General features: G+C 35.6%; 1 protein-coding gene across 1 annotated transcript in view; it reads right to left on the reverse strand.

Moving 5' to 3' along the window:
- Positions 1-22,226, reverse strand: part of LOC129005412 (long-chain fatty acid transport protein 4-like) — a 41,091-nt gene that overhangs the window by 11,757 nt on the left and 7,108 nt on the right. Inside the window, exons 2-7 of the mRNA XM_054434299.1 lie at positions 17,916-18,066; positions 17,153-17,390; positions 13,883-14,111; positions 11,988-12,189; positions 10,499-10,691; positions 541-684 (exon numbers count right to left, since the gene is read on the reverse strand). Coding sequence (XP_054290274.1) covers positions 541-684; positions 10,499-10,691; positions 11,988-12,189; positions 13,883-14,111; positions 17,153-17,390; positions 17,916-18,066 — 1,157 coding nt within the window. The remainder of the gene's footprint in view (positions 1-540; positions 685-10,498; positions 10,692-11,987; positions 12,190-13,882; positions 14,112-17,152; positions 17,391-17,915; positions 18,067-22,226) is intronic.

The following is a 22,226-nucleotide window of genomic DNA, read 5'->3' on the forward strand; positions in this document are numbered from 1 at the left end:
GTTTTCAATTCTATGTTTTGTTTTCAAAATTGTAATACATTTATGATCATAATTTTAAATTTAAATGAATAATACGCGATTAATGTGCTGGTGTCACCTATTTGCCATGTTACCTTATGGGACATCTGGCAAAACAACACTACTTTCAACGTTGCCAATTCTACCAGGCCGCGACCTGGAGTTAAAGGATTCAGCTGAATTTTATTTTGATGTAGTTTAAAGACAAGATACAATTTTATTCACAACGAATCACTATGTTAAACCCCAATCAAAAGGAGGATACACTATTAATGGTTTGAAGAAACTAAATCCTTTTTTAACTACATTTACATAAGGTAGGAGGCTTAAGTGTTTGTCCGATCCAAAGGTAAGGTCAATATGATTTCGAGTGACTCAAAATTCCAATACGGGAGCAGCTATTTCCAATTTTTGGAAAGAATCTGCTCATTCAAGCAAATTCTTTCGTGACTGAGTGCTCTTGGTTGTTAAAGGCAGGAGCAAGCAGGTTATTTGTACAATAGTTCCACCACGGGTATTTACCGTCATCGCAGCGTATACAGAATCCATCCTCTGTTCTTATTGGTTCGTTAGTCTCCGGATCAGCTTTGATCAGATAGTACGGGTTGAACACAGTTGCGAACCAAGGCAAATAACCAACAGCTCCAACTTGGTTCTCCGTGTTAACTGAGAACAAATGTCAAAAAATACAGTAAGTTATAATGTATAAGATAGGTTACAAAAATTAACTTATCTTCCAAAATAAAAATAGCGAACTAGAACAAAAACCAAAGTAATGGAATTGGATAATATCCTCATCAGTTTTCTTAAATAGGTGTGGAGAGAAAGGGCTAATTGCCTGAGAATAGGTGTGAGAAAGGATAGGATTAGCAGGCTTACCTTAAAAATGTAGGCATCCCACTTCATTCACTACAGAACACAGAAGAAAACACAAACAAAACAAAATAAACACTGGATATTTCGAGGCCACTGGCCCCTTTCTCAACATGGAGAGTCACATTAGATATTAAGAGTCTTTCACTGGTAAGGAAGCAGTGTTGCCAACACACTATGAATTTACAAATGAATATTTACAGGTTATGAGTCATTGATTTTATTAACACTTAGTCTAAGCCTGCTTTTTAGGTGTGGAAGGGGAAGGGAAAATGTTAGGCCTATCTGAGATTGAGGTTTGGGGGCTCCCTGGATTTGGTGAACCATTGATAAGAGAGTTCCCATCTCCTTAGTAGTGATGGGTTACAGGTGGGAGGGAAAGATCTTATTATTATTTTTTTTTTTTGTATTGAAACAACTGTTTAAATCTTGTACAAGATTATCTTTAAACAAGATTTAAACAGTTGTTTCAATTCAAAAATAATAAGATCTTTCCCTCCCACCTGTAACCCATCACTACTAAGGAGATGGGAACTCTCTTATCAATGGTTCACCAAATCCAGGGAGCCCCCAAACCTCAATCTCAGATAGGCCTAACATTTTCCCTTCCCCTTCCACACCTAAAAAGCAGGCTTAGACTAAGTGTAAATAAAATCAATGACTCATAACCTGTAAATATTCATTTGTAAATTCATAGTGTGTTGGCAACACTGCTTCCTTACCAGTGAAAGACTCTTAATATCTAATGTGACACTCCATGTTGAGAAAGGGGCCAGTGGCCTCGAAATATCCAGTGTTTATTTTGTTTTGTTTGTGTTTTCTTCTGTGTTCTGTAGTGAATGAAGTGGGATGCCTACATTTTTAAGGTAAGCCTGCTAATCCTATCCTTTCTCACACCAGTTTTCTTAAATAATAATTCTGTTGTTAAACCAAACCCAACAAAATATCTAAAAAATATGTAAACTTTTGAGTAACATTTGATCTGAAGATGTGTTTGTGAACACGAAACAGCTGTAGTAAACCAACTACAATCTAGGATCACTTGACGGATACAGGTAATTTGAACCTTTTGTTATTAAAATCAGCGATCCAGAGGCTATACCATAAAAATGAAATAAAGAATATGAGTTGGTTAGTACGAGTTTAAAGTTATTTTCAGCATCCTGGCTTTTTGTTTCAGTTTTAAAAAAATATAAAATGTTCAAACTAAACGTAATTTAAATTCACAGTAGAGCATAAACGAGATAAATTGGTAGATGTTATTTAGCTAGAACATTTGCAACTTGTTGAATGACAACTACAAATTTGACAAGTGTAGATAGTGTAGATGTAATGACAAGAGTGGTGTTATAAGCTACTCAAAATATGTATTCAAATACTTATTTATTTATATATAGCACCTATTTATTTGTTATGTTATATTTATTGCATATTTTTTATATTTCATTCATGACTATCAGTATTATTTTAGTTAGTACAAATGTTCATGTTGTTGTTAATCTATTTAAAAATTATATTGTTATTCTTATAATATGTATTTTATATTCTTATATTTAATATTTCTATTTTGAGTGAAATTGTTACAAGACTGTCACAATAGAAGACGGACATTTTCCCCTTGTTATATTTATTTTCTATTTTGTATCACTCTTGTAAACATGCTTAATGCTACAATGTAATTGGCATATGATGTTTTTTAGCATTGTCAAATAAAATAAAATAAATAAATTTATAGAATCCAACTATTTATACTTTTATCCCTCATTTATGGGTATTTACAAGCAAATTTGTACATTTGTCAGCTTTTTAATGTCGATAAGCCAATGTTTCAAAAACATAATAAAAGTTCTGAACAAAATATACTTTAAAATTGTTAAATTTTTATGGATGCAACAGGGAAAGTAATGAAGTGTGTTTTTTTTTAGTAAAATGTTAATATAGCTTAGTATAAAATAAGGAAATTTTCCAATTCCAATCAACATTCATAAACAAAAACAATCAAACTACAACAGTTTTCTTTTTCTCCATAAGAATAATTTTTAAACTTTAAATTACAAGTTTTACATTTTTTTCTGTAACTATTTAGCGAACAACACTTCAATATACTTAATTATCTGCTTTTAGCGAATTTCCCTATAGGGAAGTAGCTATTACCGTAGGTCTCATGGTAAGACTTAGGCCCGGGACCGATTTACTTTTTCATTTTAATGTCCCCAGAGGCCAAAAACACCATTCGTTCAAATTTTTATATATGTATATATATATATATATAGATATATATATATATGTGTCCGTGAACACGATAACTTGAGTAATTTTTATCTGATTTTGATGAAATTTGGTTTGAAGGTGTATGGCGGGATAAACTTGAATGAGTTCGCGATCCAGCATGATCGGACCATGGGAACAGGGTTTTATGGGGGGTTTTATGGGGTAAAAATTGATTTTTCTCACTTCTTACCCTCAAAACACAAAATTTCCCAATTTTTCTCTAAACCTTCTTAAAGAGCTTAAAAAAACAAACAATTCAGTATATCAAAGTGTTTTTGTACGGTTATTGGTTACGGAGAAAACTGAAAAAATGGCAAATTTAAAATTTCCATGTTATTCTTATGGAGAATATTGTAAAATGTTGTAGTTTGCTTGTTTATGGATATATTTTGATCAAACTTGGCAAATTTATTTATTTTATAGTAAGCTACCAATATTTTACTAAAAACACACTACTTTATTAGTTTCCTTGTAGTAGCAAACCTAGGTACTCGTTAAACCTAATGTTATTTAAATAGGCCTAGATCAATTGAAAATCAATTCGGCCAAATGGAAATTCGCTTAGACGGCAGGTTTGCTGCGGCGGGGGTATATAGATGGTAAGTCCAGTATAGTGACAAACGTAGGAGACTACGAGGACGGTAAAGGCTCTTGGTCACTTTGTAGTGGGAAAATCAATCACTCCAGCTGATTACGGAGCAGCCTCAAAGGCACTTTGATTTATGAATACAGAAATACTTTCGTCGCAGAAAGTATCGTTATAAACAATTTTAATAAATTAGAATATTTATACATGGACTCAATTTCAGATGATGATGAGAATCATCAGGTCTATTATCCTATATTGTATCGCACGTGAAATCGTGTACCAATTTAATCTGAAAGATGCGAAATGAAGAAGTAAATAGTAGGTATTTGTGTGGCACTTTGCTGCACGGCTTCGCACGATTGAAATGTTTACGCTCGAGCCATAGGCCAGTGTGGAAAGTTTCTTGAGTGCAGCAAAGTCAGTTTGCACTCGTGTTACGCATTATATTTTTCATACAGTTATTATAAATCATAGAAATGATTAGTCTTTCAAACACTGTACAGCAATTTTTTAGGTTAGGTTAAATCCAAACATTGAACGAAGTGGGAAACGCTGTACCAGCTGATCGTAGTCGTAGTATCAAGTTTTGCCAGCTTATTTCCAAGCGTACACGGATTACGTACATAATAAAAGCACGATGTTTTGTGTTGTTTGGTTAGAATACTGTTGTGCGACAAAGTAAAAACGTTTACGACAAAGTAAGTAAATGCAGCAATTAGCAGATTTCTGTACAATAATCAGTGCAAGGAAGCCCACTTTGTTGGGCGACTGTAGGAAATAAGTTACGTATTGACAATTTATAAATTGAAAAATATACTAAAGGAATTAATTTAAATTACTGTATACAGGTTTTAATTAATTCAGATTTAATTGGAGTTAATAAAAAATAATAGCCAGGTAAAAAAAATTAATATGCTTTAACAAAAAAAAAGAAAAAATACTTTAAAAAATAAACGTTACGTACAACTAGACAATCCTCAATTACTATGTTTAGTAGTTTAACCTCGGCCATAGCAAATGTTATAGTACTTCAATTAAAACACCAAGTGGAACGTTTTGACATTTAATAAACTGCACTTTAATTTTGTTTTAAATATTGTTGGTTAAACACACCAAGCACCGTAGGCTGTATTAACACATAAACAGTTCCGACTGATATTAGAGCAGTAAGTCGGAGTGTAAGGGAAGTAATATCAAGCCACAAGGTGGGTATCTCTACCTTTGGTTTCATAATATCAAACTACCTTTACAAAATAAATTCCACAAAGTGAATGGAAATTATTTGTTTTTTTAATAAACCACTCATACGATATATTTTTTAACTTTGAAACATTTAGAACATTTAAAAAATAATTTTAACAGCTTGTTATTGGTTCAGCTATAATCTTTGTTATTTTGACAACGCGTAAAGATTTACAGCGTAAAATGGGTTTACTGTATTTCTGAAGAGTTTCTCCGAAATCTTAATAGAAACTCTTTCGATTTTCTTATTATACCGCTTCAGTATGCCCGACTAGGTCCTATTAAATGTGTTATTGGATTATATATTAAATCTTTTACCAATAGATTTAATAGGTATAGATTTGGATCAAAAATTAACTTACTCCTTTGGTTGATTTCATAAATTTCCGTCATAAATGAAGACAGTACTTCAAAATATTCACACGTATAATTGAATAATGAATAATGTCCCAACCCGAACATAGAGGGTTCAAACTCTAAGCTTAGTCGCCATATTGGAAAATGGGGGTCATTTTTTTAAAGTGAAATTTAAGGTTAGGGATTTTATGACTGTTTTAGGATGTGGATTTAATTTTTACGACTTATACATTAGTTGCATTATCCCTCCAAACCTAATTGGATGGTAGTAGGATGCAGAATGTACAAGCATTTTCTCAGGTAGAACCCGCTGTAACCCCCAAAAATGTAGCTTTAGAGGAAAAATTCGAATTAGTGCGGTGCGGGGTTGGTCACTTACTTTAATACTTTACTTTGGAACATATAATGGTTATTCCAAGTGTGAATGGAGAAGAGTGTAGAATGCATCTTGTAGTCTTGTTACTGACTAAAGCTGACATGTTCCATGGACAGGACTTTAAAATAATAGTCGATACAGCCAATGCCAACTAAGGAACCTACAGTCCTATAGTGGAATCCGAAACACATGTTTGCCTTGTAATTTATGAATTCGTCTAAATATCAGGATAGTAACGCAGATTGTACTCACTAGTGCGGACGTTATTCCACACCAGGGAGTATCGCGTCCACAAACCACGCCTATTAATAACAATTGGTGACCTCCAAGTAGCTGGATTACAGGATGATGCCACGGTCTCAGTCATACTAGTAATAGGAGTAAACTGAATAATACAGTGAGTATTGGCTATGTCACCTAAATAATCTGGTAATTAATGCCTACCTAACCTGATTAAATGTTGGACTACTTGATGGAGATACACAAAACCTATTACTGTTAAGAAATTCCACCATTTAGTCTTTTGGAGTATAACGTCATAAAATGCATTTGCCCATATAGACTACAGATCTGTTAGTGAAACTTATTCATCAAAGCAATTGGTGAGCCACTAAGGTTAACTGTACTGATAAAAAGTAATGGCAGATATCACGATCCAAACCCACGACATCGTTTCCCTGGGCCCGAAGTCCATGGTGTTACCAACTGAGCCACCGACTCACTAACATGAGGCGTATTACTTAAGTAGATAAAAATTACAAAACAACATGCACAAGAACAGACTCATACAAACTCTTAGAATGGATAACATTAAAATAAAACTCATAGGAAAGCAAAAATTGCATACGAAAAATCGATTTAAAACCATTTGGTTCTGGTCCACAATCTACTGTACAATTTCTAGTTCTGTTAAAGATATTGTAACCTATTTAGACAGAAAATTAAGTCTCCTTGATCTTAGGGACAACTTGAAATTACGTTTTCAGAACTTTGAACGATATCCTCACCAGGAAATATTGTCATAAATGAGCAGCTAAGGGACAAATCAAATAATTTATACCTTTTTTAAAAAGGTATATTTGCTGCAGGGTTAGGGAATGTTTTATTGTACTAAACCGAATAACCTCGTAAATCGTGTTTCGAGAACCATTCTTAACTTACTTATTAAAACCACGTACTAAACAAAAAAAGTCTTATAAAAAAGTCAACTCTTCATAAATGCTTTCATAAATTTTTATCACACTAGTCCCAAGCAAGTATTTTGTAATCGTATAGTTGGCCTGGCTACAATGTACATATTCACATATTTCATTACCCTGGAAACCATTTTATTGTTACACCTGAATTCAACTGAAAAGGTTTAACTTGTGTTCTGACAATTAATCAACCTTAGTTGAATAACAAGAACACTTAACTTCTGCATAGAATCCAAGAAGCTTCATTTAGAAGTGTCTACTTAGGAGCTTCCACAGAAGCTTCATTGAGAAGAGTTAGCCTTCAACAAACAGTTAGACAACAAAAAGTTAGAAGCGTTCCAAAGCAGCTTCAATTAGAAGAGTTAGCCTTCAACAAACAGTTAGACAACAAAAAGTTAGAAGCGTTCCACAGAAGCTTCATTTAGAAGAGTTAGCCTTCAACAAACAGTTAGACAACAAAAAGTTAGAAGCGTTCCACAGAAGCTTCATTTAGAAGAGTTAGCCTTCAACAAACAGTTAGACAACAAAAAGTTAGAAGCGTTCCACAGAAGCTTCATTTAGAAGAGTTAGCCTTCTTAGAAGCGTTCCAAAGCAGCTTCAATTAGAAGCCTTAGTCTACTTACAAGTCTTCCACAGAAGCTTAACTCAGAAGTGTGAAAAAGAAGCGTTCCGAAAAAGCGACATAAGAAGTTAGCCTACTCCGCTAGACAACCTTCCTATCCCTTAGACCAGCATCTCCACCTTTTGAAATGGACGCCCTAAGGAGGGCTTGGTAAGTACTATTTTCTGGCTCTATTATGCACAACATTAGTTGTAGATCTAGTACGGAGAGTTCTTAGTTTTTTTAATTATTGAAAAAATAGGTTTTATACCACGTTTACTTATTAAGCTAAAAAAACCTTACAGATTCTAACGTAATCCAATCAGTAGCCATTGACTGTAAAACAATGTACTAAACAATCTTTGTTTCCAAGTACGTTTGGTAAAACTGTATTACAATTAGAAAATTTGGTATGTTTCTTCAGGGAGGAGCATGGTGCCCTGTTGGCCGTAGGGGGGCTGGGGGCCGTTGTCACTGTGGTGTCGGTGGGTATCTGGCTGTGGGGTAGGTGGAACGACGACCCACCGGCACCATCCCCCCCGAGATACTCGAGCCGGTTGTTGATGACCCCACCACCTACCACTCCACAACGGGAAGTCACATTAGCTGTAATAGATCTGGACTGAAATTCATCAATTTGGAAACAATTTGTTAATCAAAAAATCAATAAATTTTTGTGATTTTAAGGGAGTTTTTTTATAGCTTCTAAACAGTTTTTTTTTACAAACACATCATTTGCCATTGGCTTAAACCACTGGCTTTCACATTCGTCAGGTATACCCTCTTCATAATTTTGGAATACGTAGAATAGGGTAAGGCAGTGCTTTATATTATACTAGGCGTTTAAAAAAGTTAGGGACATAGTTCAAGTAGGGATGCTTTGGGTGAATATAATCAAAATGTTTATTTGGAAATATGTCATGATGCGTTTTGTTTAGCCTCTTTCTGTCCGTATACGTTTTTTTACCAAAACATTCATGAATCCTGATGGTTTGAACTACATTGTTGAGATTCTATAGCATAATTTGACCGAATTTTTATTTTATCTTTGCGTCAAACTATGAGAATAAAACAATCTTAAACCACTTAAATATTGTGGTTATTTTAAATAGTTGATGCTGAATTTCACAAACTTCGGTCAAATTTAGTAAATTCTATGGATATAACAACGATATCTTAATAAGCTTAGTTCGGTAAAAAAAAACCTCAAGAGGAGTTTTTAAAACTTTTTCCCTTGTATTTATCAACGGTTATTTTAGGGTTTTTTAATAACCGTTTTATACTATTTTATGAAAATAATGTATTAAAATATTGCATGTATTATAAATGAGCCATGACTAATTCCACCGGGCGAATGTCATGACTCATATTCAATGGTTCAAGTGTTTTTAGCGAATTTCCCATAAGGGAATAAGCTATTACCGTAGTACTCATGGTAAGACCTGGACCCGGGACCGATTTACTTTTTCGTTTTGAAGTCCCTAGAGGCCAAAAAAACCATCCGTTCAAATTCATATATATATATATATATATATTTATATATGTGTCCGTTAGCGCGATAACTCGAGCAAAAATCATCCGATTTTGATGAAATCTGGTACAAACGTGTAAAACTACGTTTATTCGAACGAGTTCGCGAACCAGCATGATCAGACTATGGGAACAGGGGTTTATGGGGGGTTTTATGGGGTAAAAATTGGTTTTTCCCATTTTTGAACCTAAAACCTTAAAATTTAGCAATTTCTTTTCAAACCATTTTGTAGAGCTTAAAAAAACAAATTATTTAGTATATTGAAGCGTTATTATGCACCTAATGGTTACGGAGAAAATTCCAAAAATCGGTCAATTTAAAATTCCCATGTTATTTTAAGCTCTACATCGTAGTTTAGAAAGGAATTGAAAAATATTATGTTTTCAGGGTCAAAAATAGGAAAAACAAATTTTTACCATTAAAAAAAAAAATGAACGGAATGAAATGAATGGAAGTTCGCTAAAATGAACTTTTTGTGTGAAATGAAAACTTTTTACATAAAGGAGTTTCCTTCAGCTGATTATGATTTTACCAGGCTTAAGTCATAAAAGTCACAGTTCATAAACGTTTTTCTTGGAACAGACTTGACCTCATTTCACTGTTCAAAATCATCCCCCAAATCTTCTTATACTCAGTCAGAATGTTAAGGGTCCTATCATGCTTTAACTACCCTGAGTTTAGTTCCATGTTTCATCTCTTGTGTTTTGTTTTCTGTCATAATGTGCATACATATGTCGCCTGTTGTCCATAAGCTTGGCCTTGATTAAGAGTCCTTGGAGGCTAGCGGCCATCTTTGATAATTTCAAACAGCTGCTGAAGGGTTATTTACTGTCTAAAAATATTTTTTTCAAACACCAATTAAGGTGATTATAATTTAAATATCTAGTATACTGTGGGATTAGAATTTTTCTTTGTAGTTCTTTTATGTTTTACAAGTTAGAACGTCTAGGCTCCAAGGACTCTTAAGATAAAGTACTCTTTTTCACTTTTTTGTAAAACTCCTTAAAACACATGGTTTGATTATTAAAAGATCAAGGTTCATTTTGGCAAAGTTGAGGACGGTTGGTAAAACTGTAGTTCTGGCAACAAAATAAAAATATAACACATATCCTTTCACAGTGCACCAGGTTTGGGTTCATTAGAAGTATCTATGCATGAAGATTAAAAAAAGTGTATCAACATTGCATTGCTTTTATTATTTACCATATGACAGGGTGCCATTTTGTAATTGGTTAGGATAGGAAGCTCTAGTTTGGACTTTCTAAGACCATTAAGTCTCACTTAAGGTAGGTTTTTTACTAAAAAATTCGGGGATGCTTTCTTTATTACACAGAAAGTTAAGGTTTATTTGACCTCGTAAGTTCAAAAGTTTAAAAGAGCCTCACAAGACCTAAGTCTTGGAAATCATTTCTAGCAATAAACTAACCGTCACTCGTCAACTTACTCATATTACAGTTGCCCTCTGTGGACCCGTAGAACTCCCCCACCTCCCGGATATTGAACCGTGAGACAAAATCTTGCCAGATCTGAGGTCGCAGTCCGTTGCCCATCACTAGTCTCACGGCATGGCTTTTTTGACACTCGGCGTCCGGCGCGGCTAGTAGGAACCGGCACATCTCTCCGATGTACTGCGCCACCTAACACACATGTACATTAGGATTTAACAGTCACACAACAAATATTTACCATCGTTGAACTGATTATAGATGGGTAGCAGAGTGGGTAGCACCTAGTAATTTGATCTTAAGATAAGTAAGTAGCCTTTTGATGGTTTAAAACTTTACCTTGCCAGTCTTGATCATTGGCCTTTTAATAAATGATCCTGCTACAGAAACAGCTGACCGGCCAGTAAGAAAGTTACACAGATTATCTCACTCTATTCTATACTCGTTCACTCATATTCAGGTTAAAATATGCACCAAGTATTTATCGCTGTCTAAAAGAATTGATTGATTGATTGTAAACTGAAAATATCTACAAAACTCCAATACACCCTGTGGTCTAAGAGATTTCCAATTGAATGGGTAGCAGAGTGGGTAGCACCTAGTAATTTGATCTTAAGATAAGTAAGTAGCCTTTTGATGGTTTAAAACTTTACCTTGCCAGTCTTGATCATTGGCCTTTTAATAAATGATCCTGCTACAGAAATAGCTGATCAGTCAGTAAGAAAGTTACACAGATTATCTCACTCTATTCTATACTCGTTCACTCATATTCAGGTTAAAATATGCACCAAGTATTTATCGCTGTCTAAAAGAATTGATTGATTGATTATAAACTGAAAATATCTACAAAACTCCAATACACCCTGTGGTCTAAGAGATTTCCAATTGAATTACATAATACATAATTGGTAATACATTGTAGTCTCCACGACCGCGACAACACCCGTGAGGGTAACTTGCAGTCCACATGACATTGGTAATCATCTCCCTCGACCGCAGCAACACCAGTGAGCTTAACCTGCAGTCTCCGCGACTTCGGTAATTGTCTCACGAGACGGCGAAAAAACCTGTCATCGGCGACAGTGGTGATCGTCTGCTGCGATTACGGCAACAACCGTGATCAGCCTTTCGGTTAACCGAACTCGCTCAGCAATATCACCCCAGACGGGAAACAAGTGACGGTCGGAAACTAGGAGGGGTTCTACTGTATAATTTTGATTTTACAGTTCCCAAATATTTCAAAATATAGGATTTTCTATAGGATGTAGACTATTCCAATATAATGGTCAATGTTACCATTTCTAAATTGTATAATAAATCAAGAACAAATAAATGATCCCTACAACCCCAAGGGCAGTGGGAGAACTGAAACAGTCCAAGTAAAGTCTCAGGAGTTAAAGTTTTGTACATTTGAATAAAACTCCTCAACATACCTTAGAGGGAAAAAAATGCTATACTAGGTCTGACTCAGATTTTATTACTACTTACAGTGCATTTGTACTTTATGCAGTCCGTCCAAAAGTTGGAAACACTGAATTTGGGTCTGATAACAACAGTGAGGCCATTCAGTACAGCTTGGCCTACACCTAGACAACCTCCAGCTGTGTGATACAATGGTAGACTGTCATAGACCACGTCATCACTGTGCATCCACATCATGTTGTAGATACCTCTAGCCATCATGAACAACCTACAACATAGTGAGAACATTCAGTAAAGCTTGGCCTACACCTAGACAACCTCCAGCTGAGTGATACAATGGTAGACTGTCATAGACCACGTCATCACTGTGCATCCACATCATGTTGTAGATACCTCTAGCCATCATGAACAACCTACAACATAGTGAGAACATTCAGTAAAGCTTGGCCTACACCTAGACAACCTCCAGCTGAGTGATACAATAGTAGACTGTCATAGACCACGTCATCACTGTGCATCCACATCATGTTGTAGATACCTCTAGCCATCATGAACAACCTACAACATAGTGAGAACATTCAGTAAAGCTTGGCCTACACCTAGACAACCTCCAGCTGAGTGATACAATGGTAGACTGTCATAGACCACGTCATCACTGTGCATCCACATCATGTTGTAGATACCTCTAGCCATCATGAACAACCTACAACATAGTGAGAACATTCAGTAAAGCTTGGCCTACACCTAGACAACCTCCAGCTGAGTGATACAATGGTAGACTGTCATAGACCACGTCATCACTGTGCATCCACATCATGTTGTAGATACCTCTAGCCATCATGAACAACCTACAACATAGTGAGGACATTCAGTACAGCTTGGCCTACACCTAGACAACCTCCAGCTGTGTGATACAATGGTAGACTGTCATAGACCACGTCATCACTGTGCATCCACATCATGTTGTAGATACCTCTAGCCATCATGAACAACCTACAACATAGTGAGAACATTCAGTAAAGCTTGGCCTACACCTAGACAACCTCCAGCTGAGTGATACAATAGTAGACTGTCATAGACCACGTCATCACTGTGCATCCACATCATGTTGTAGATACCTCTAGCCATTATGAAAAGCCTGCAACAGCATATAAGATCTGAAATACAATGTAAATTGACAGAGTTGTTGGAGATTACCTATCCAACAAGCGCCAATCCAGAATGTACTTTACTTAATCTACCAGTATTCTAGTTCTCCTAGTTCTTGCCCGATGTGACGATTAGTCTTGTCACAGTAGCCAAAAATTATTTTAAGGAAAATTGTTTTTCACTAAGTAAGAATTGTGTTATGTAATTAGATTTCTGTGAGCATCAACCGCTACTGAAGTTTATCTTCACATGACGTTAGTGATGGGGTAAGGTGTTTTTACAAAGGAAAATTGTATAAGGGATGAGGAGCGAGGTTCAGAGGTGGTTGTAAACAATTTTCATGATGATTACGGAGTTTCTATAGTGTTGGAATGCTCGATCTAGAGACCAATGTTGGGAGAGTTTTGCATGCAGATCACAGTTTGTAAGAACCTCTATAAAAGACTACTGAGGACAACGGTGAACCCTACTTCTCGATTAATACTTGGCAAGGACAACAATTATCCCTCATATCGTTTTCCTTATTATAACGAGACGCCTGATGCCATTGCATAGGGTTTGAAACCAGCTTCAGTAGTAGGATGAAATTATGAGCACAATGCGAGTCTTAGACTATAACTAGCTAACTTGGCTGTATCTGCAGTTCATGAAGATTTTAATTTACATACAGCCCTTAGTAGTTTTTTACAATCTCCATTAGCCTTGTTCGGTGATGGCAAAAGTAGAAATTAAACCTATACCTTTGCTTGGTAGTCAAAACTTATTTTATTCGATAACAAAGTCAGGCAAAAAAACATTTAAAAAATATTTACCTTGCGTGAGTCATCTTGGCAGCCTTGGGCATACCCGTGGTTCCAGAGGTGTAGATGAGCAGGAAGCTGTCATTCATATCAACCCCTGCAGTGTGGTGGGGCGACAGTGTGGTGGGTGCAGACGATAGAAGTGTGTCCAGGGTGACACTGCCTGGGGGCAACTGTGAGAGCGACGCACCCGTGAGGTACACCTTCAACTGGGGCCACTCCGGCAACACCTCCTCCAGAGCTGCAAACAAGGTATGGGGAAATTAAAAAAATATTTGTAGAACAAATTTTGATTTTAGTGTTTACAAAATAGGGCTGATGAAATATTAAAGTAGTAAATTAATAAATTATTAAATGCTCAAAGTTGTGTTTAATATACAACTTTGTAGAACATTTACTTTACACAAAGTTCTACAAATATTCCCTAGGGTGAAAAATGTACTAGGCATGCGGCCTCAGGTCCGCCAATTGAGCTGAGTAAGCAAGCATCGATATAAACAAATAACCTTCTATAAAAATAAAATTTTTTGTTACCAAATATATTATGGATTACGACATAAAAACAAAAGTAAATTTTATTGATCAATACAAACCTCATTATTCAAGCCTACAGTTATAAGCAATTTTCTTGAGTCTTTCAATCTCTTTTTCTTTGCTTGCCATTTACTGCTCTTATTTATGCTTTCGACTCTCTCTATAGAAAATGATCGATCAACAAGCCCTTGATGGTTATAACTCCTAATGCTACATGAGTCAAGCCGCGGGAAAATTCTGACTTTCCTAGGTCCACCAAAGCCTGATATACAGTACCAGAATGCAGCTTGGCTGCGATGTACCGAAATCGCACAGGCAAGATTTAGTGGAAATTGCCTTCGAGAACATTTGACACCATTCAGTTTAAAGGAAGTAGTTGAGTTGTTGTATTTATGTAAAACCTGTTGGATTGTAGTAAATATCCAACCTGACATCAAAATGCCAACATGCTAGTTCTGTTGGCTCCAATAATTAATCGTATTACGGGAAAAAGGACGAATATCGATCATCAAATGACGCTTAGTTATAACTGTACTCCCGTACAGGGAAAGCAGTCTAGGCTAATTAATTAATGGTCTACCTTTCTAATCGTAACTGTATTTCTTTGCAGACGACTATTTATTGTTATTCATTTAAGCTAAAAATAGACTTCAATACAAGCTTAGTTAAATGTTTACCTAAATAGTTTTAACATCTGAACTTCTGTACAGGCCTAGCAGTCTAGGCTAGTATGCCTATGCATAATTATTGTAACTGTACAGGCCTAGCCAATTATTTACACACCTTAGTTAAAAGTGGACTTCTAAACAAACTTAGTTAAATATTTATTTAAATAGTTTTAAGTTCACTACTGAACTTCTGTACAGGCCTAGTAGTCTAGGCTAGTATACCTACGCATCGTTATCGTAACTGTACTGGCCTAGCCAATTATTTACACACCTTAGTTAAAAGTGGACTTCTATACAAACTTAGTTAAATATTTATTTAAATAGTTGTAAGTTCGCTACTGAACTTCATTCAGTACAGGCCTAGTAGTCTAGGCTAGTATGCCTACGCATCGTTATCGTAACTGTACAGGCCTAGCCAATTATTTACACACCTTAGTTAAAAGTGGACTTCTACATAAGCCTAGGTATTTATTTAATAATTACTATAGTCGCAACTTGACTTCTGTACAGGCCTAGCAACTGTATTTATATAGGATAGGCTACTGTTATCAGCATTTGAAAATACTGAATACCTGCTTCGGAAATGCAGTTTCTATAATTTTCAATAATGAAGATTTTCTTTTGCTGTTATAAAGCAATATTTGTTTTAAAACTAACAGAAATAAGAATCACCAAAATAATTAATTTGCTTGTATAAGGCCGACAGTAATTAGTAATGTGAATCTGTGTACTGAATTAATCAATGCTTAATGGTATTCATCAGACCGCCTTTTCTTTTGTACTGTCTTTTGTAATTACAAGCAGTTATCCCAGGAACTGTACCTAGGCCATCTGCGCATGTGCAAGCTGAGGTGCCCGTGGGTACATAATGTCGAGTCGCATACGCTACGATTCTTTGTTTACATCTACGTTGTTATCTCGTAACCATCATGGCAACCCATAAGACTAATGTTAAACATTGAAAATTTTATGTCAGTCTAAAAGTGTACAGGTATTATCAAATTGAAATTTGTTTGTTTCGAAACATCGAAAATATTTCTCGCAATACCCCTGGTAAGTTTGGATTCAATATGTTCAGCCGTTATTGAGTTAATTGATTACATAGTTTGCATAAGGTCCGATCTCAAAGAGCTTCGCTCGCTCCACTCAATTAAAAAGAATATATGTAAGAGAAAGAGTTTTGGTATTGTGGTATATAAGAAAAATCACTCGACCACCACTCAATAATTATTTTTAAACATGTGGATGAACATGTATAACAGGATTTATCGTAGGATAAGTAAACATTACTTGGCACAACTAATTTAAATAGGATTATAAATCCATACAATGCAGTTTAGAAAGAGAAGCATATTGGAGGCAGATCAAACTATAGATAAAATATCGCCATACAATTCAGATTCCTAACTTATCAAATTTACTTTTTAAACTCAACACTGATCTCTTTTCAGAATCAAGAACTAAATGCATGGACTTAATACCCTTTTAAATAAAACTCCACCTTACAAAACCTAGCGGAAAGAGATTGAGTCATTGGTGCTCACCCTACTCATCACAGGTCCTATGAGCACCCAGCCCTGGCAGACCACCCCTTTCCCTACCACAAGTAGCTTATTTCTTGCCTCCAATTGTTACTGAGATCAAAGCCTCCAATTAAACCTCCAGATCGCCTCCAAACATGTTGGTCTGACCACAGGTAATTAACCTAGGTCATGTAGTCCACCGGATCCTTATAGTATTTAATATGCTGTTAAATTTTTAGGGTGGGTTGCTAGCCTAGTGGTTAGCGTGTCGGACTTTGTGGCCGGAGGGATGGGTTCAATCCCCGGCACAACCACTAAAAATTTTATGGGTTTGGACCGTTCCCCTAAAAAGGTTTTGACTTAACTTTTGCAAAAATGCCACTGGCATAGAGAGGAACAAAAAATAAATAAACAGCACCATCGACGAGTTTCTTCACTGGAAAGACCACTACCCATAAAATACTATCACACCATTGGAAAACTGTACTGAATTTCTATGAGAAATTGTAAACAAAGAATGTTTGTCTCGTCTTGTACAGCTGATTTTGTAAACTCACCATGGAGTAGTTCCGTACCACAGATTATTCTATGGAAGGCCCCCGCACTGATGGAGTGAGACAACACCGTCGTCCGCTGGTTAGTGTTGATCAGAGCCGTCACTGCTCCCAGCTTGGTCAGTCCCAGCCAATAGAACACCACTTGAGGTCTGCTTTCCATCAACAGCCCCACAGTGTCTCCGCGCTTCACCCCCTCGCTCTTGAACACATTCGCTACTTGGTTGGAGATCTCATCCACCTACGGACGACATTTTGTTAACACTTGTTGCTGAAAGAATCCTGCTTATCTGACGTAATTGGATCTTATTCAGTTTAGCGGAAAAGTTTTGACTAGATGGTGTTTTGCCATAAAATGTTACACAACGACTTGATGAAATGTATAAAGTGTCTGATGTGTTAAGAATTGAAGGTAATAAGATATTCTATTACACTGAACATAGTGGTGCAGAGTAGTGTGACCGGTCAAAAGGTGTGTTACTAGTCAACCCAGCACTTGCCAGCCAGACCAATATAGTCAGCATTTTGGACTTAAGTGCGAGACAGATACGTTTATTCCCGACATATTAAGGTAATTTTTTAAATGGCTAATTTTATTAAAAAAAAAACTGTTTGTAATTCTTTCTGAATCGGCACAAGCAACCATAAAATGTATAAAATTGGTACAAAAGGCAGTACGTAAGTAGTTCTATCATTCTTATCCTAGCTTTAATTTAATTGAGTGGATACTTCTAGAAACTGTGTTTATAAATACAGTAAAATTAACCTGTTTAAACGTCCAAGATTGGTCTTGGAAGTGGAAGGCGATCTTGTTGGGATGTCTCCGAACATTGGTGGAGAAGATACGAGCCGTTCCTCCGCCTTGGATCTTCCACTTGTAGAACTGTGCCAAAGTCAACCCGAACCTCAAGATCCCTCTGTAACGGAATAGAAGCATTCATCATCATTATTCTACTTTGTGATAAGACGTGTGTTTACTTTTAACATAGACAAAAAGAATGAAATATAGACTGTCAGCCGTGCTGCGATTAGCATAGGTTCTGGGGAGCGCCGTGTAGTTACGTAGCGTGTACAACGCAAATACACGGCGCTTACAGCGGTGGAACTGCGACGCCAGAACCTATGCTAACCGCAGCACGGCTGACGTTTTGTCTATGCTTTTAAGCTCCATTTAGACTCCAATGATTCCTACAAACATTACTCATTGTTCTTAGTTTGATGTTTATTAAAAGTATGAAAAGTAAGCTATGTTATATAGTAGTAAGTTTTGCAGTGAAATTTTCAATCACCTCTCTTAAAATTAATATAAATACATAGGATTTGTGTTCCTTGGTTAATTAAAGTGTCAAAAAGACTAAACAATTTTTACCAACATTTTAGTCACGGTGTATAGTGTGACATTTTTCAGAAGACATAAAATTTTATGTTTGCTTCCTATTCTATTGAGTTATCTGCTCATCATCATGGATAGACGCATGCTTTAGTAGTGATGGTAAATCAGCTGTGCCCACTTCAGGGTTCTAGAGTTTTGCTCCTAGTGCTTTAAATATGGCATTCGAAAGAAGGCTGAAACTTGGTAAAAAGAGTTTTAACTATTTTGACACAATATTCGCCCAAATACCACAAATCTACAGTATGAGTCCGAGGAGTCCTAGCCATGAAGATCTTACAAGTGGTTTTCAGAAAGGTCAAATACTACGAAGTTGTTAATAATCAATAACTTTGGTCATAAAGAATTGCTTGAGGGGTAACATTATTTTCAGATGATGATAAACTGTGTATCTGTCAAAAGTGTTGATTGTAGATTTTCCTATCATAGTTAGGAAGGCTTGAAAATACAAACTTATTTTGCTAAAATAGGTTGAAAGAATTTGATCATAAACTAAAAGATTGGCAGAAAATAAATGAAAATAATAACACTTCCAACATAAGTTTACACTAATATTGTTAACTCACAAGATGGTTCTGTTTTTATTTCGGAAGTCGGTAACAAGTCCGGTGATAACGAAATTCTGATCGAGAATTTGCTCACGGGCTTGCGGTGTCGTTCCGCTATCGATTACTCAAGTTATCGCGCTTTACACTTTTCAACAAAATTTCATTAAAATCTGACTAAGATTACTCAAGTTATCGCGTTCATGGACGTATATATATATGTGTGTGTGTATATAAGCTAGTATATACAGGGTGGTAAAAAAGTCCCTGGACAGTTAAATATTTTAAAAAATAATGTAGATAGAGCTACAATACTTGGTACAAAGTTACAGGGCATAAAACTCTATTTTAACACATATTCAGTGATCCAATAACTCTTCAGGGGGACGGCCCACAAGGAGTCGGAAGAAAATCTTAAATGGAAGCATAGGTCGATATGCACATCAAATTAAAGGTCTTTTATAGTAAAATACAATGCCGCAAACCGCACTTCAAAAGGTTGATCCTGCGCAAAATGGCAGATGTTCAAAGATTTCTTGAATCCGCCATTTTGAATCTTTGAACGACTGCCATTTTTTACTCAGGCATTTTTTTGAGCTTGAATTTACGGCATCGTAATCTACAAGTGAAGACCTTTAATTTGATGTGCATATTGACCTATTTTTACGTTAACAATTTTCTTCCGATTCCTAGGGCTGTGCCCCCTGAGGAGAAAGCGTATAATAGCAATGTAAATTAAATGAATCTTTGAACAACTGTCATTTTGCGCAGCATCAACCTTTTGAAGTGCGGTTTGCGGCATTGTATTCTACTTAAAAAAGACCTTTAATTTGATGTGCATATTGACCTATGCTTCCATTTAAGATTTTCTTCCGACTCCTTGTGGGCCGTCCCCCTGAAGAGTTATTGGATCACTGAATATGTGTTAAAATAGAGTTTTATGCCCTGTAACTTTGTACCAAGTATTGTAGCTCTATCTTCATTATTTTTTAAAATATTTAACTGTCCAGGGACTTTTTTACCACCCTGTATATTCTGATGCGCACAAATTTTAACCCGCAGGAATGTCAGATTCGCCAACCAGGGAGAAGGAACCACCGAGGGGCCGAACAAGAAGACAAAGTGGATAGACTCCAGTAATACATCTAAAAGAAGGTAGGTGGTGGTAGAAAGTATTTTTGTTTTCTTTCCATAAATTGAATTACACATACAATGCTGATCAAGAAGTTATTTAAAATATCATTATTTTAACTAGCTTTTACCCACGGGTTTCACCCCGTTTGACTTCATAAGTATTAATTGATTGATTGGTTAAGTTAAGCTGAAATAAACAAAACAGAATACATAGTAATTGAACTTTGGTCTAAATTACCATGTAAAGGTAGAGGAATAGAATTATTCAAAGAAGTGCCTAGTAGCAACACATGGATTTATTTAAAAAATGAACTTTGGTCTAAATTACCATATAATCTTCCATCAAAATTAAAAAATGAAATAGTCATAAAAGTGCTAAAAGAATCATGTAAAATCATTCAAAATCATTTATATGGACAACGTTATTAATCTATGTTACATGTTATTTATATCATAAATTTAAGTTTTTTTTTACTGTGTCTAATAGGCAAAGTTTATTAATAAACTCAGTTTTCAAAATAATAAATAAACAAATAATCACACCTGATTTTTATAAGGCAATAAATTAAAAGAATAACAAACAAATAAGTACAGCTGAGGTGTTCCCTTTAGAAAGGAATTACGACCTTAAAGGGCAATTTATGAAATAATGGATAGTTTTGTGCAAGGTTTATCGTCATGATAAACCCATAAGTATATGGTTTATGGGGGTGTGACTTTTCTCAAGAGTTCTTGGGTACTTTGGGATTTATATGGATTGGACAGAATCTAGACGTTTTAAATTAATCTAGGAAATGTTCATTTCAGATGTGACCGGATCATGATAACGGTACAGTGATTTTATCAACTATGTTCCTTCGAATAATGTTTTTTGATTTTGTTTGGTTACCTAAATTACATCTTGAGTTGTTATTACATACTTATCACCATTAAGGTTACCAGAGATCATGTAATATGTTCCTAATAAGTTCTAAATTAGAAACAGAAACAGGATTTTATCTTGGTACTTTGTTCTTCATAATATTTTGATATTATTAAATGTAATTTTAGCCTCCACAGTTGATCCTGTAACAATTATTATGTTGACAATACTGTAGATCTTGCGTTATGTAGGGCTATTGGTGCCACGGCTGTTTTAAATTGAACTTCCAAATAGAACACAATTAGCTTCAAAACATAAAAATACCAATAGTTGTAGAGTTCTTACTAAACAAATTTTACTATATCAAAACAGACTAACAGATGTCAGTAAGTGGGCCTACATATTCAATTTCGTAATGTAAGTAAACTATTCACTCGAAGAAAACGAAAATCTACTTTACCACCCAAAGATATAGAATGACGTTGATTACTTATCAATAAGTCAAGCTATGCTCTCAACAAAAGGATTAAGATATTACCCAACTGATGCTATAAGAGTTCAGAAGAATCCAGTTGGTCTGTAAAGTTTTACATCATGTGCCTGTTTCATTGCGACGCCAACAATCAATGTTTTAATACCAACGATCGTCTACATTACAAAATGTCGTGACAGAATATAATTATGCTTCACGCTACGCTGGGGTTGCCAGGGAGGGAACTACCCCTTGCAATGGCGGCAGTGGACTTGAGGAAAATGTCACGACTATGTGTCTTTAAATTATATTAAATTTATTCTAATTAAATAATAAATATAATATAATTTAAAAGACACATAGTCGTGAATCCACTAAGTAGGTTTCTCTTGCGTACCGGTACTCCAGTCTAGCTATTGATTATGATTATTCGGAGGAGGAATAAAATTAATTGCTTTCATATGGATTTCTTGAATATCTAATGGGAACTTGGTGTACAAAAAATACACAAAAATCTTTACAAGACTGGGGCCGCGGCGTCGTTTTGTAATCCAGCTACCAAGAAGTCACGAATTGTGGATATTATAGGCATGCAGTGTGTATGCAATACTCCCTGGTGTGGATTAACGTCCGCAGTAGTGAGTACTGTACTACGAATATCCGCAGTACTATCC

The sequence above is a fragment of the Macrosteles quadrilineatus genome, unplaced genomic scaffold (genome assembly GCF_028750875.1).
Source record: "Macrosteles quadrilineatus isolate MER2022 unplaced genomic scaffold, UCM_ALF_1.0 Scaffold_21__1_contigs__length_2333173, whole genome shotgun sequence".
In the NCBI taxonomy this organism is placed as follows: domain Eukaryota; kingdom Metazoa; phylum Arthropoda; class Insecta; order Hemiptera; family Cicadellidae; genus Macrosteles; species Macrosteles quadrilineatus.